General features: G+C 33.2%; 1 protein-coding gene across 2 annotated transcripts in view; it reads left to right on the top strand.

Annotated features, from left to right (window-relative positions):
* The window catches only part of LOC150099735 (HAUS augmin-like complex subunit 1), a 140,790-nt gene that overhangs the window by 82,719 nt on the left and 44,267 nt on the right, over positions 1-13,804 (top strand). For both annotated transcript variants that reach the window (XM_090404240.1, XM_090404239.1), the window contains exon 5: positions 6,724-6,847. In XM_090404240.1, coding sequence (XP_090260366.1) covers positions 6,724-6,847 — 124 coding nt within the window. The remainder of the gene's footprint in view (positions 1-6,723; positions 6,848-13,804) is intronic.

Here is a 13,804-nt window from a genome sequence, read left to right as displayed (position 1 = left end):
TAAGAAGGGAAATAAACCTGAATGTGAGAATTAGAGGTATTTTCTACTGAGTGTTCCTGGTAAGATTTATGTAAGTATACTTCATAAATGGCTAAGAAAAATTGTGCAAGGGAAGCATACTGAAGACAAGCTGGATTCAGGCTAAATAGAGGTTGTCAGGATCAAATTTTAACTTTAAGACAAATAGTTGAAAAATTGTGAGAATATGACAAGGATTTTTTATTTAAGTTTTGTTGATCTGGAAAAGGCATATGACAAGGTGCCAAGAGGAAAGCTTTTCAAAACATTTCAGTTTACTACTTAAGCTAAAGCAGCAGTTAAAACTGAAGGAGGTACAGGAAGATGATTTGAGGTAAAATCAGGTATGTGACAAGGGTGCACATTATCTCCACTCTTGTTTATTATCTATATGGATCACATTATAAAGGAAAGTGGTATTAAATCTGATATCAAAATAAGTGATGTTAATCTTAGCTCTTTACTTTATGTAGATGATGTCACAGTTCTGATTAAATCCAATACAAGTTTGTAAGATTCCCTGACTAAATTGAATAACTGTTGTAATAAATTTGGTATGAAAATCAGCAGTAAAAAGACAGATAATGAAAATAGGCAGAAATATTGAGAACATCAACTATAATCTGAATGGTGAACCTATAGATCAAGTATAACATTTCAGCTATATAGGCACAATATTTAGTGAAGATGGTAAATTAAATATGGAAATAGACAACAGGATTAGTACAGCTGGTATGGTAGGAAGTCAGCTGAATAAGTTTATATGGAATAAGAAAGAAATTAGTCAAAACACTAAATTAGCTGTATACAAGACTGTTCAAAACAATTTTAACTTATGGATCTTAGAGCTAGGTTAGAAATAAAGCACTTGTTCAAAGACTAGAGACCTCTGATAATGAAGTGAATGGATGGCATCAATGGCAGTATCAGATCAAAAATTGAGGATATTAGGAAAGAGCTCTCCATTGTTTGCATTCAGGAATGTGTTGGTCGAGCTAATCTCAGGTGGTATGGTCACTTAAACAGAATGGAGTGGAAAGATTAGCAAACAAGTTTTCTTTGCCAAGTTGGCAGGAACAAGATTCAGATTAAGACCAAGATATGTAGATGGATTGATACAGTAAGAAGCACCTTAAAAGATAGAAATATAAGATCTGATAATATTGGAATCTTGGCGGATAACAGATTAATTTGGAGGGAAATTATTGATCGAAGTTAGTAATGGTGTAACTTTTTTTCATGTAGTGTTATCATATGATCTTGTACCCCCTCCCCCAAGGGTACATCAGGAATTTGATGAAGTTGATCTTTCAGAGTACCCATCTGTAAAAAGGAAAATAAAACTGAATTTGTAAATTATAGAGGAATTTCAGATTCTGAGTGTTCCAGATAAGATTTATATAAGCATATCTTGCATTTCTATTCTTCTAGACAACTTTACCACTTATTTCTATAGTTGCTTAGTTTCTAATATTTAGATGTTTTTATAAACTCTGCTTTTTTTCCAGTAGTATTGAAATGTTATTGAAATATTTGCATCTGCACTTTAAGAATCTTCTGTAGTTCATTTGGTGTCAACATTGCCCTGGGTTCAAATCTTGTCTACTTAGGATGTAAAGAAGCTTTATAAGGCTTTTCATCTTTTATCAGCAGGATTTCTGAGAGTGAAAAAAAATGTTCAAAAACAGGGAAACTATAGGCAGTTCAAAGAGGTATAACTGCCCTGTTGTATACAGATTTTCTAAAAAGCAAAGTTATTGGACCATTGAGCCCAATACGAAACAGATAAGGTGGAAATTAAAAAAAAAAAAAAAAAAAGTGGCAAAATACAAAACTGTATTCAAGCCAATTTTAAATTATGGATCTAATATTTTGGTAGAAACAAAACAATTGAAAGACTAGACAAATATGAGACAATTGAAAGAAAAAAAAAAAATATATATATATATATATATACACACATAAACAGATGGTATCAATGACAGAATCATATATTAGAAATGAAGATATTGGGAAGAAAATTTACATTGTTAGTATTCGGGAATATCTGAGCATCATTAACTAAGGTGGTATAGTCACTTAAACAGAATGGAAGATGAAAGATTAAAGACTTTTTCCTGACATTCTAGCATCAAACACATGTTTGATGCCAGGAAGAAAACAAGCATTTAGATGGACTGATGGAGTTGTAGTGCAAGAGTGAAATGCAAGATTTGACATTATTTTCCCATTTATAACTCATCTGCAATGATATTGTAGATGAGTTATAAATTGTAGAATTTGCTTTTCTCTTTGTTTAAAGTTACACAGTTAAACTCAGTATCAAGTTAAACACAACTTTTTTTTTTTTTAAATTTAATCTTTAAAAGTACCTGTAGCATGACTATAAACACAAATTACACAATAACCATAGTAATTAATAATTAACTTTAATGAAAAGAAATTACAGATATTTCATACTGAAAATAACAGTACATCATGCGTGCGTAGAAACAAGCAAATCAAAGAAGCGGGAATACACGGTATATACAAATAGGTTTACAAGTTAAAAACGGTTGCTGCATATTAGAAATTAATATATTAATAAATAATATTAAAACTGTTTTTGATGGTTACATGAAATGAGAATCTCCCAAACTTTTGGGAGAGAGACAATCATTCTGATTCAGATTTGGCTGATGTAAAAGGGCTTTGCAACTTTCTTTGAAAAGGCATTCATATTTAAAGCTGCTTCTATGGAGAAGACGAGCTTCATCCCACTGGATACTGTGTTTAGTGTCAATACTATGTTGTGTTAGACCAGACTTTTGAGGTTTCGTGTATTCACTATAATACTGATGTTCATTAATTCTTTTTTTCCAGAAAATGACCTGTCTGTGCAAAGTATGTCAGATTACATTCACAAGTGAATTATAGGGGTGAATTATATTCATTAACATTAGGGGTGAATAATATTCACAAGTGAATGTAATTCATCCCTAATGATAGGGGTGACAGTTTATCTTTTGCAGATGGCAAAAGATGAGAAATTTTGTTGATAGGAAAATATGAGGGAATAAGGTGATACTTGGTCAGAATTCTCCCAGTAGGTTCAGAGATACTATATATGTATATATAAGGGTTTCAAACCATGCAGTCTTTTGAAGAATCCTGAAGTGTTGGAACATGGGATTCAATTATCTTCTGGATTTGATGAAGGTTGTAACCATTAAATTCCATTAAAGTTTTGATAGTGAGAAGTTCTTGTTATAAGCTTGAGGGAGAGAAGCATACATTATGCTCTATTAATTAACGACTTGATAACACTAAATTTTTGAGAGGTATGATGAGCAGACTTTTGATGAATGTATCTGCCAGTAAAGGTAGGTTTTCGATAAACACTGATTGACAAATTACTGGAGACTGTGTGCATAAGAAGCTTGTACAAGAATGGTAAACTACCAGCCTTTTCTTTTACCATGGTAAATTGAATTCGCGAATGAAAGCTATTGATCCGTTGTAGGGGCGGTAAGTTCATTTTCAAAATGAAGACAAACGGGGGGGAATTATCAATTTAACAAAACCAATGAGAGGGCTGGGGATGAATGATAGGGGGTGATGAAAACAAGGTATCTTCCAGATAGTTCAAAAAAATGGTTTGCCAAAGGTGAAGATGGAGGGCTACCCATGACAGTGCCTTCAACCCATCTATAGATCTTATTTTTCCAGCTGAAATATCCTGATTCTGTAACAGATTCAAAAATCCTTGCAATATCAGGAGGATCATCGTATAGTAAATTAACAGTCTGATAACGTAATGTTGGTAAAGAGGGAAACAATGTCAAAACTGACTAACAAATCTGACGCTTGTATGGAATTCTTGATGAATGATCTGGATTGTCCAGTACGGGCAGTTAATGTAACAGACATTTAGCAATTCTATAGGTGGGAGAGTCTATACAATTCATGATTGGTCTTACTGGATAACCTTTATGAATTTTTGGGAGACCATATAAATGAGAAGTTCTTCCAAAATTAGTGCTCAACTTGTCCGAAGTATTTTGATCCCAACTAACAGTTCTCAAGCAGTTTATTTGTTCAATTTGTGTTTTTGTAAGGTTATAACCAGTGGTGAGCTATGGAAATTTTAACAAAGGGCTCGCATCATCGAGCAAAAAAAAAAGCCGTATTTCACAAAAAAAAACTTTTATTAATACAGCTTGTGCACAAATGCCAATCAAAAAGTATGATCTAAACGAAATATTCGCACATATGAAATAGTCCGCATTTTTTATAAACAAAATAAATTTCTTTTGTTTTGCGATAGAAGTTTTTATGACAAACAATGTATAAAGAATAAATAAATATTATCTAAACATAATAATATTGAAGTACGTTTTATTTCTCTTTTGTTTTTATACTTCAAGTGATAATCAATGGCCATTATTTTATAGTCCTATTTATTTATATGCGATTACCAAAAGTGAATTCTTATTTGTAAAATGGTGGTAACAGTAACTATATTTTATTTAATAAAATCACTTTGTTAGGTTACCGTATGAGTTTGTCGCTTAATATATTTCAAAAAATTCATAATTTTTTTAAAATTTTTTTTTTTTGAAAAAAAAAAACAAGAAGTAAACAAGAAGAACAAGGGCTTGCAACTTAGAGAAAAATTTAACAAAGGGCTCGGTTATAACTAATTTTTTGATAGATGGAGGTATCCTGTAAAGTTGTTTAAATACAACTGTAAAAAAAAATGCTAAGAAGTGGCATCCCACCCTCTACCAACTGAACAATACAATTGCTTTTGTATTTTTTGCAAAGTAAATTTAAATTGCAAACTTTTTTTTCACTGAGTTCTTATCTAGTATAGTATAAACAAATAATTTAATGGTATATATATATATATATATATATATATAAAAAGGCCATTTTATATTTATTATCATCATCAATTCTTGCCAGTGCCCTCAACAGATGCACAGGATATTATGATTTTATTATATAATTAAGTTTACATTATTTCCTGTAAATTAGTCTGTTATTTGTCAGCCCACAATATTTTTAGATCTCGCATTTAGGTCTGAGTTCCTATAAACTTCGTCAATCATTTGGATCTTGGTCTTAATCAGGGTCTGTATCATGTCATCGAACACGTTTCCTTTTCAATGACCATATTGTCTTAAATTAGTTCCACTCACACGTGTCAGTGGAACTAATGGTGAGTGGAATATTAAAAAGCCAAGTTACTTTTTAATATGATTGTGCCATTGATGCCATTTCTTCATGCTTCTAATTTTCCTCAGAACTCATATGTAATCTATTCTTTAATCAGCTTTTTTTACTTCTCACTAAATTCACAGATTGGGTAGGCAGAGATGCTGATGAATGGTGTTAGCAGAAGTATCAACATCTCTACTATATCAAATTGTTAACATGCTTCCTGGAATACCTGAAACCCTAACCACTCTCTAAACATGGTTTATAATAATTCATTTACATTAATTATGCCCATAAGTAAATAGTTATTACTGTTGTGCCCACTTTCTACTTTGTTAGATGATTGGAAAAAATACTGAAGAAGACACGTTTTTTCACTATATTTAACAATTATATGAATTAATCTAAATTGATTACATTCTAACTGCTGCTTCTCTCAGAAGTTTAAATGCATGCTGATATTATTTATATTTTATTTATCTGGAACTTAGCTGACTGAATGCTGAAGCATTCCTGATAATTCTGAAATGGCCAAACTTTTCCAACCCTATCTGCAGAGATTTGGAGTTCAGAAGGCACATTGCATATATTGCAAAAATTATGCATTGCATTATTGCTGTGAAAAAAGTAACCTACTAGAGATAAGGACTGTGGCTGTGGTGCTCCTTCAGACATTAATCAGCTCACATGGAATTCTGTGCTCATAGTTGGTTACCAGGTCATCTTATGAGAGAACTCATCAGAAGGTCCAAAGATGTGGCTATGATAATATCAGGACTCAGGAAAGGTGGTTATGGGAAGGGGTTGAGGCAATCTAATTTATAAAACTTAGTGGATAGGTAGAAAAGCTATGATTTGATAGGCATTAAGTTGAACAATTTTACTAGATTAATACAGAGGGAATTATACTTAAGGAATGGTGAAAGGAGAGAAATAGACAATCCATTGAAGTTGATTACTGTATTAGCTCAGTTACAATTCACCTAACATGAGTCATAATCAAAATGAGCTTTACTTAACCTACTAGATTTATCCCAGTTGTGAAGAATTCAGAAAATGTATAGTATTTTTTCGTTAGTCTATTTTAAAATATTAGATTAAAAGGTTTTTATTTCTTGAAAGCACTTTCTTCAAAACTTAATAATTAAAACTATTTTTATTTATAATGATTTTATCATATATATGTATGTGTTCTTATTTTAATATAGCTTCTAATACACAGGATTGTATATTAGTGATTTATACGGCATTTCAACTGAAGTTGTGTTAGACTTCCTCATTTAGAAGTAGCAAGGTTTTTTCTCTCATAACATGCCAATAGAACACGCACAATTTATAAACAAAATACAGTAGTGGCTATGAAGCCACTACTGTATATAATTCAGATTTTTTTTCTCTTTTATCTTTAAAAAAAGGAGACTCTTTGTTCTGAATTATATTCATGTACTATATGACATTAATCATTTTGTTATTTTGTAAATGAATCATGCATTCTGATCATAGGGAACTGAGCTTGGCCAAAGAATGGATAGAAGAAAAATCTCCAGATACACAAAAAAAGATTAAACAGACTTCCTATTTGAATAGCAAAGCCAAGGAATATAGTGGAAGCATTCAGAAATTGGAGGTAAGAAAATTATTTATAACACAAAACATGTTTTATATTGTGACATACGATAATATTTCAACTTGAAAAAAAAATATTCATTAGCATAATAAACATTTTCTAACTCAATTATGTTTCATCATTCAATATTCTGCACTTTATATTTAAAGTGTTTTCAAACAATTGAAGTAGGTAATTATTAATTTTAAAATCTTAATATTTTTGAAAATTTTAATGAATATTTTTTTATTTCTTTTAAATTTTAAAATTAAGGATGGTCTGTTTCAATATCATACCTGATGAGTCTGAAGCTGTCTGAATGAGATGTTTGTTTTGTGAAATCTCTATGTAACCACTTAGTGGTCACTTCTTGGAAAAGTTTCTGATTGTGGTGAAATTGTGCCAAATTATATGACGGTGACTTTCTGATACTCCTCTCTTGTGAACAGTTGGAAACATTTTGATGCCTCAGATCTTACTGATTAGTATATAAGATTAATATCCATAATTATATTATAATTCATAATACCTTACACTGATGTTGATTTATTACTGAAAGAACAGTATGGAAAAATTTAATAGTAAAACTACTTGCTTATATGAATTATTGACATTAAACTTTTAATCACTTAATTCTGAGTGTGATGAGAGTGAGTTTATTAATTGAAGCATAGTTTTCAAAGGAAGCCATGTTTGAAATATTATACAGATTTACATAATGTAGAAGATAATGTATAATGACTGGAATTATGTTAAGTACAGGGAGAAGATTTGAATCTGCTCGTAGCAGCAGATTTTAGAATCAAGTTTGTGCAGCTGGTCCTGTAATATGGCTGGATACCAATGAATTAGCTGTAGTTACAGTTCAGTCTTGTTTTCTGTGCTAATTTTTGAAACTGTGTTATACAAGACTGAGAATCAACACCAAAAAAAAGGAGGGGGGTTGCATTCCAAAAGCTAATAAAAACAAACCATTTTATTTTTATAACTCATCAATTTCTTGATATGTACCCTCAAGGGGTGTTCAGGCTGCTATAACAGCACTACATGATTAACTTTACATTATTATTAATCTCCTATCAACAATTTTCCTCCAATTTAGCCTATTACTTGTCAGTACTCTACTGTTGTCATATCTAATATTTCGTGCTTCTAAGGCATTTTTACTGAATCAATCCACCTAGACCTTGGTGTTCCTCTGGTTCTCCTTGCTGTCATCTTGGCATAAAACACCTGTTTTACTAACCTTTCTTCTCTCACGTTCTGTTTAAGTGACCATACCACCTTAGATTAGCTCTGCTTACACATTCTTGAATGAGCTTTACTTCTAGAAATTATATATAAATTGTAAACTAATATTAATTCACTCACACTTTCTTTCAAATCGTCAATTTTAATAATAGTCATTTTGAATATGATTCTGCCATTGGTGCCATATGTTAATTTTTCTCAGAACCTTTATATCTATGGTCATTAGTATTGATAGGGTGCTTTACTTCCAGAAGTCATATATAAATTGCAAACTAATGTTAATTCACTCTCGTGCTTTCTTTCAATTTAAGCTGTACAATAAAGTTGGCTGTGCATTGAGCTCAAATAAATTTGACAAACTCATTGTAAGAAACGTCTATATCAAGAAATAATATCAGTGATTCATCAAACAGCATTTCAAGTCAAATTTCAAAGTAAATGTTCAACAGTGTTAGTTCTCTCTGAGTAGACTACAAAAAAGATGATTATATCAAATCCTCACACTGCATTTTCAGTTCAAAATTTATTATTAGGCATTGATTCTTTCAACAAGAGAGAGAGAGAGAGAAAGAGAGTTTAACTGAAGATACTAACTAGAACTACCCTCATGTACTAGGGAATATTCATAAATACTACTATATTTGCTCGAATATAACTCTCACTTTTTTCCCCAAAAAGTTAAAAAATCGTGGTGCAAGATATATATGCGGGGGGGGGGGGGTTCAGAAACTAAAGTTTTTCAGGAAAAAATTAAATACGTTAATTAAATTCTCAGTATTCATTATAATTTATAATTGCTCACATTATTTATAAAATGAATGCATTTAAATTTTAATTCTCAATGTGATTTGTGCGATTGGTGGCTCCCTTCATCACTCAATATATTTGAATCTTCAGTGACAATACTTCTGTAATTAAATTAAAACAAATAGTTTCATTATTGCTTGTCCTTTTATCATTTTGGAATCATAAGACCAACATGGTTCAAAAATGCTGAAAATGGATATGGCTTACCAAGAATTTACTATTTGCTATCACTACTTTCAGTCTCGCATATGATTGGTGCCATATTAACAAAAGATCGCACAACTTAACAACAAAAGGAAGCTGACGATTGTTGAGTTGAAATGCTGATTCTCTTCAACTGAATTCCAAAATATCTGAAACTGCTATAACAGCATTCACTATCTATTTTTTAAAGTTTTAAACTTTTTTTTTTTTCATGTGCGAAATATGTGAAACTTTTGAATTTCTTTTTTCCTAAAGTAAAATCAGGAGTTCGAGGGCAAGTTATATTTGAGTACCTCCATGCAATATGAAGAAATGACAGTGCTTACATAACATAATTGAGTGATATATTAAGTTCTCTTCCAACCACTAATGACAGAAAATAGCAATAGTCACTTTGCTTTCTCCTATTAGTAGTACTTTGAAAATATCAGCATGAATTGCTGTTAAACAGTATATGTTCCTGAATTTCTTAATAAAACTTCTGTTTTATTCCTTAATTTTACAGGAGCATTGTGCAGGAGGAATGGTGTCCAGTTTATTGACATTATGAACAAAAGACAGACTATATTTACATGTTTGAAACTAGAGCTATTAGGAGGTGAAAGTTGGTGAAAGATGAAATACAACAGTGGGTGGATAGAGATGTGAAATCAAGAACGCGTCTAACCACCCCCTGTGATAAATGAGCACGTGTATAGTAATAATTATGCAATGCCGAATGGGATTTCACAGGTCTCCAACTTGGATGGGTTGATAATGACATTACACAAGGGTAACTATGGGTACAAAAGGATGTTGAAATGAATGAACACAAATGCAAAAGTATTAGGAATAAGGAAATGAGGAATTTTTGGCATTGGTAAGCTCGACTTGGTCAAAAATTATAGGCATCAGCGAGCCCTGGTTGACAGAAAATGATATAGTTACAGGGATAGAATATAAAGGTATTTTCAGGAAGGATAGATGGAACAGGATAGGAGGTGGAATATTGCTGATGATAGCTGAAGAATTACAAACAACAAAATTAGCAGTTAAAAGAGGGTTTTACGTCTGAAAGAGATAATTCATTTGAGGCTGTCTGGTATGAGATAAAGGAGGCAAATAGGACAAAATACGTTAAGTATTGCTATAGACCCGGGGGGGGGGAATTCCACAGGAAGATGTAAATGCCATGTATCAGCAGAATAAGTGTAGGCCGAGCAATTATTATGGGAGACATTAACTATGAGGACATTGATTGGAGGGAGGAAAGAGGGCATAGCAAGATGGAAGTGGAATTTATACAGTTGCTAAGGGATAATTACGTGAAACAATGTGTTATAGAGGAGACAGAGGATTTGAGGGTGTTGGATCTGATAATAGCTTCAGAAGATGTATTCATAATCGAGGTAGACACTCTGCCTTCAATTGGGGAGAGTTACCATGCGGTCTTGTTCTGGAAAGTTGCCAAACATGTGGAGTTCTCTATCAAGGAAGTGGCTTATGTTCAACTATAAGGCTGGTTATTATGAGAGACTCAGTGTTGTGTCCTGAATAATCAAAATATAAGTGGGACAAAACATTAATTTATTCAGGAACAACTATCTTTGATTGTAGATAGAGAATATTGTGTTTTGACAATGAACGCCGTGTATATATATATATATAAATAACACTAAGATAGAAGTGAAGAAATAATTAATATGAAAAATATGTGAGACTTAACCTGTTTTGTAGGAAGTCTAGTAGTGAAATTTATTTAGGGTATTAATTTATTTAAAGTATCCCATTTCATGTATTATAAGAAAGCAAAGTGTATAAGCTAGGGTCCAAGGGTCACACTTTAGCCGTCCAGAATAACGTATGGCCGGAGGGAAAGTGAAGTTATACGAAAAGGAAGCTAGAACGCTTTCTAGGAAAACACATCACGTGCACGTGGAGGAGTGCGCAGAATGTGATAAACAACGTGGCGAAGGGCACAAATCTCTGAGATTGAAGTGGGCAATATAAACTCCAAACCCCCCCCCCCCTCCACGCACACACACGAGGCTTTTTGTTCCTGTTTCCTGACCTCGTGGACATTGGCTCTCGGTCTCTGCCAGCGGAGAAGATTCTAGGCTTGCCGTAGTGTGCAAGTTAGGACTAGCTATTTCCTCAGATCAGGATAGCTATGCTGCATCGTGCAACGGTAATCCAGATGTGTGCCTGCGATACTGGTGAAAGTCCTGAGTGGCACATCACCTTTCCAATTTGTGAGAACCTGACCGTACAGCTATCGTATGTGACCCAGAGAATTGTAGACCTTAAAGGAGCCTTGATGTCCTGACAAGGCTGAAGAAAGAACTGAAAGTCATTCCAGGAACGGTAATGTAGATTGTCATATTCTAATTCCCAGTTGAAGATTTGTGTGTGAATTCTATAGGATATTTTGTGTAATGGACATATTGTAAAGAACTTTTGGAACTATCCCTATTTTGGCATTGACCTGTCCCTGTTTGAGAAATGTCTCCCTAGAAGGGATTTGTATAAGAGATGGTTGTGATATGTTGTGAGATATAACTAGTGACCACGTGAGTGATAAAAGATAGGCTACATAAGCTAGAAGTTTGTTAAATTATATATAGAAGTGGTCCAAGTAATTTGTTCTTGTATTGTAATGTTAATATTGAAATTGAGATCTTACTAGTAACGCAATATAGTTAACCAAGCACTTATATTTTCTCATGTATAATTTCTTGATTTAATAAATATGTTTCATAGCACTTGCCTGAGTCCAGCTTGTTATATGAATTCAAATAGCCACTCATAAAATTACCATCGAACCTAGCGGGAGGGACCCACGAGTATAAATTAATATTTCGAGCTACGAGCTTGCAAAGATAAAGAGAATAGGAATTAGTTTATTTATTGTTGGAAGTTTAGTACTGTGTACCCTGAACGAGTCACCTTGGATATCCTCAGTATTGGCTGGCGCAGTTAAAATATAAATTTGTCAATATTACCAGGTGAACTGTCTCAGAGGATATGTTTAATGGCAGCGTCCCATACTTGGATAAAGCCCTAATCATTAAATAAATTACACGTGACTAAACTTAAGAGCGGCCTAAATTTAGCTTGTTTAAAGAAAGGGAAATTTGTATGAGTGAGTAGGGTATATAACTTACAAGATTAGATAAAGATATAAAGGTAATATAGTTAAAGAATATACAACACATATAGAGGATAAGGTCATGACATCAGGAGCCAACTTGGAACAGTGTCATGGCTATAAGGAAAGAATGCCAGTAGTGCATGGCAAGTGGTCAGAGATTGCTTGAGAGTAGTAGTAGTATCAGACTGCATACCCAAGGTCAGGAGGATAAACCAAGTCAGAATTAAGTGGATGAGTATGCATATAAAGCAAGAACTGCAAAAAAAGAAGACATTGTGTAGGAAATATAATGAAAAAAAAGTGATCAACATACTCATGAGCAGCACAAAGTGCAAGCAAAAAGGGTGACTAGTATGGTAAGGAAGGCAAAATCAGACTTTGAGAGAGAATTAGCCAAACAGGCCAAAATAAACCCAAAAGAGGTATTTATGTAGCAAATAAGAGGAAAAATGACTAGGGCAATAACATTAAACAATGCTCATGGTAGGAAGGTGACTGAACCAAAAGAAATAGCTAAGTTGCTGAGTGATCATTTTGCAAAGGTGTATCATCCAAGTGGTTATTTTACAGAGATGCATATCAACATTGAGGTAGATGAAAAGGAGGTGTTCAGCATATTAAAAATATGAATGTGAACACAGCAGTGAGACTGGATGGCATATCAGCCGATGTACTATGTGAATGCGCAAGAGAACTGGCATTGCCCCCGATAAAGTTGTTCAATCTAAGTCTCAGCTCTGGCAAGGTTTCCAAGGGAGTGGGAAGCAGGTAAGGTAGTATCATTGCATAAACATAGCTCCAAGACAGAGGTAGCAAACTACAGACCAATTAATATATCAAGAGTAGTTGTTCAAGTATTGGAAAAGTTGGTGAAAGGTAAAATACAACAGTGGGTGGATAGAGATGTGTACATTATAGTGGGCAGCATGGCTTTGTAAAGGATAGGTCCTGTCTTAGTAAATTATTCACATTTTATAATAAATGTTACATCAGAATTGGATAAAGGTAATGACCACACAATGATAATGCTCGACTTTACCAAGGTATTTGGCAGAATACCACATGGATAACTATTACAAAAACTGGAGCAAATGGGAATGGACATGATAATAACATGAATGTGCAGGGGAGGGGGAACACCAGAGAGTAATATATGGTGGAGTGGAATCTAGGAGAATGATGGTGACTAGTGAAGTACCTCAGGATTCAGTACTAGGGCCACTATTTAATTTGTATATCAATGACATAGGGAAAGATTTAAGAGGAGATATTCAGTTGTATGATGATGATGATGATGATGCAAAACTGGGGAGAGTAATAGTTAATGAAGGTGATGTAGATATCCTGCAGGATGATTTACGTAAATTGGCATTGTAGGCAAAGGATAATGATTGTGAATTTAATGTTGCAAAATGTAAGTTTATGCACTTCGGGTTGAAAAGGTTGCATATGGTGTATCATACTGATGGTATTGGATTGCAGGAAATCAATGAAGCTAGGGACTTAGGGATAATGATGGCAAAAGAGAAAATTCAGAGGGCATATTGCAAAAGTTGGTATAATAGCTCATCAGATTAATCGGATGT

The sequence above is a fragment of the Typopeltis vanoorti genome, chromosome 14 (genome assembly GCF_054136105.1).
Source record: "Typopeltis vanoorti isolate ZY-2024b chromosome 14, IOZ_Tvanoo_1.0, whole genome shotgun sequence".
Classification (NCBI taxonomy): Eukaryota; Metazoa; Arthropoda; class Arachnida; order Uropygi; family Thelyphonidae; genus Typopeltis; species Typopeltis vanoorti.
This window is presented reverse-complemented; position numbering and strand designations above follow the sequence as displayed.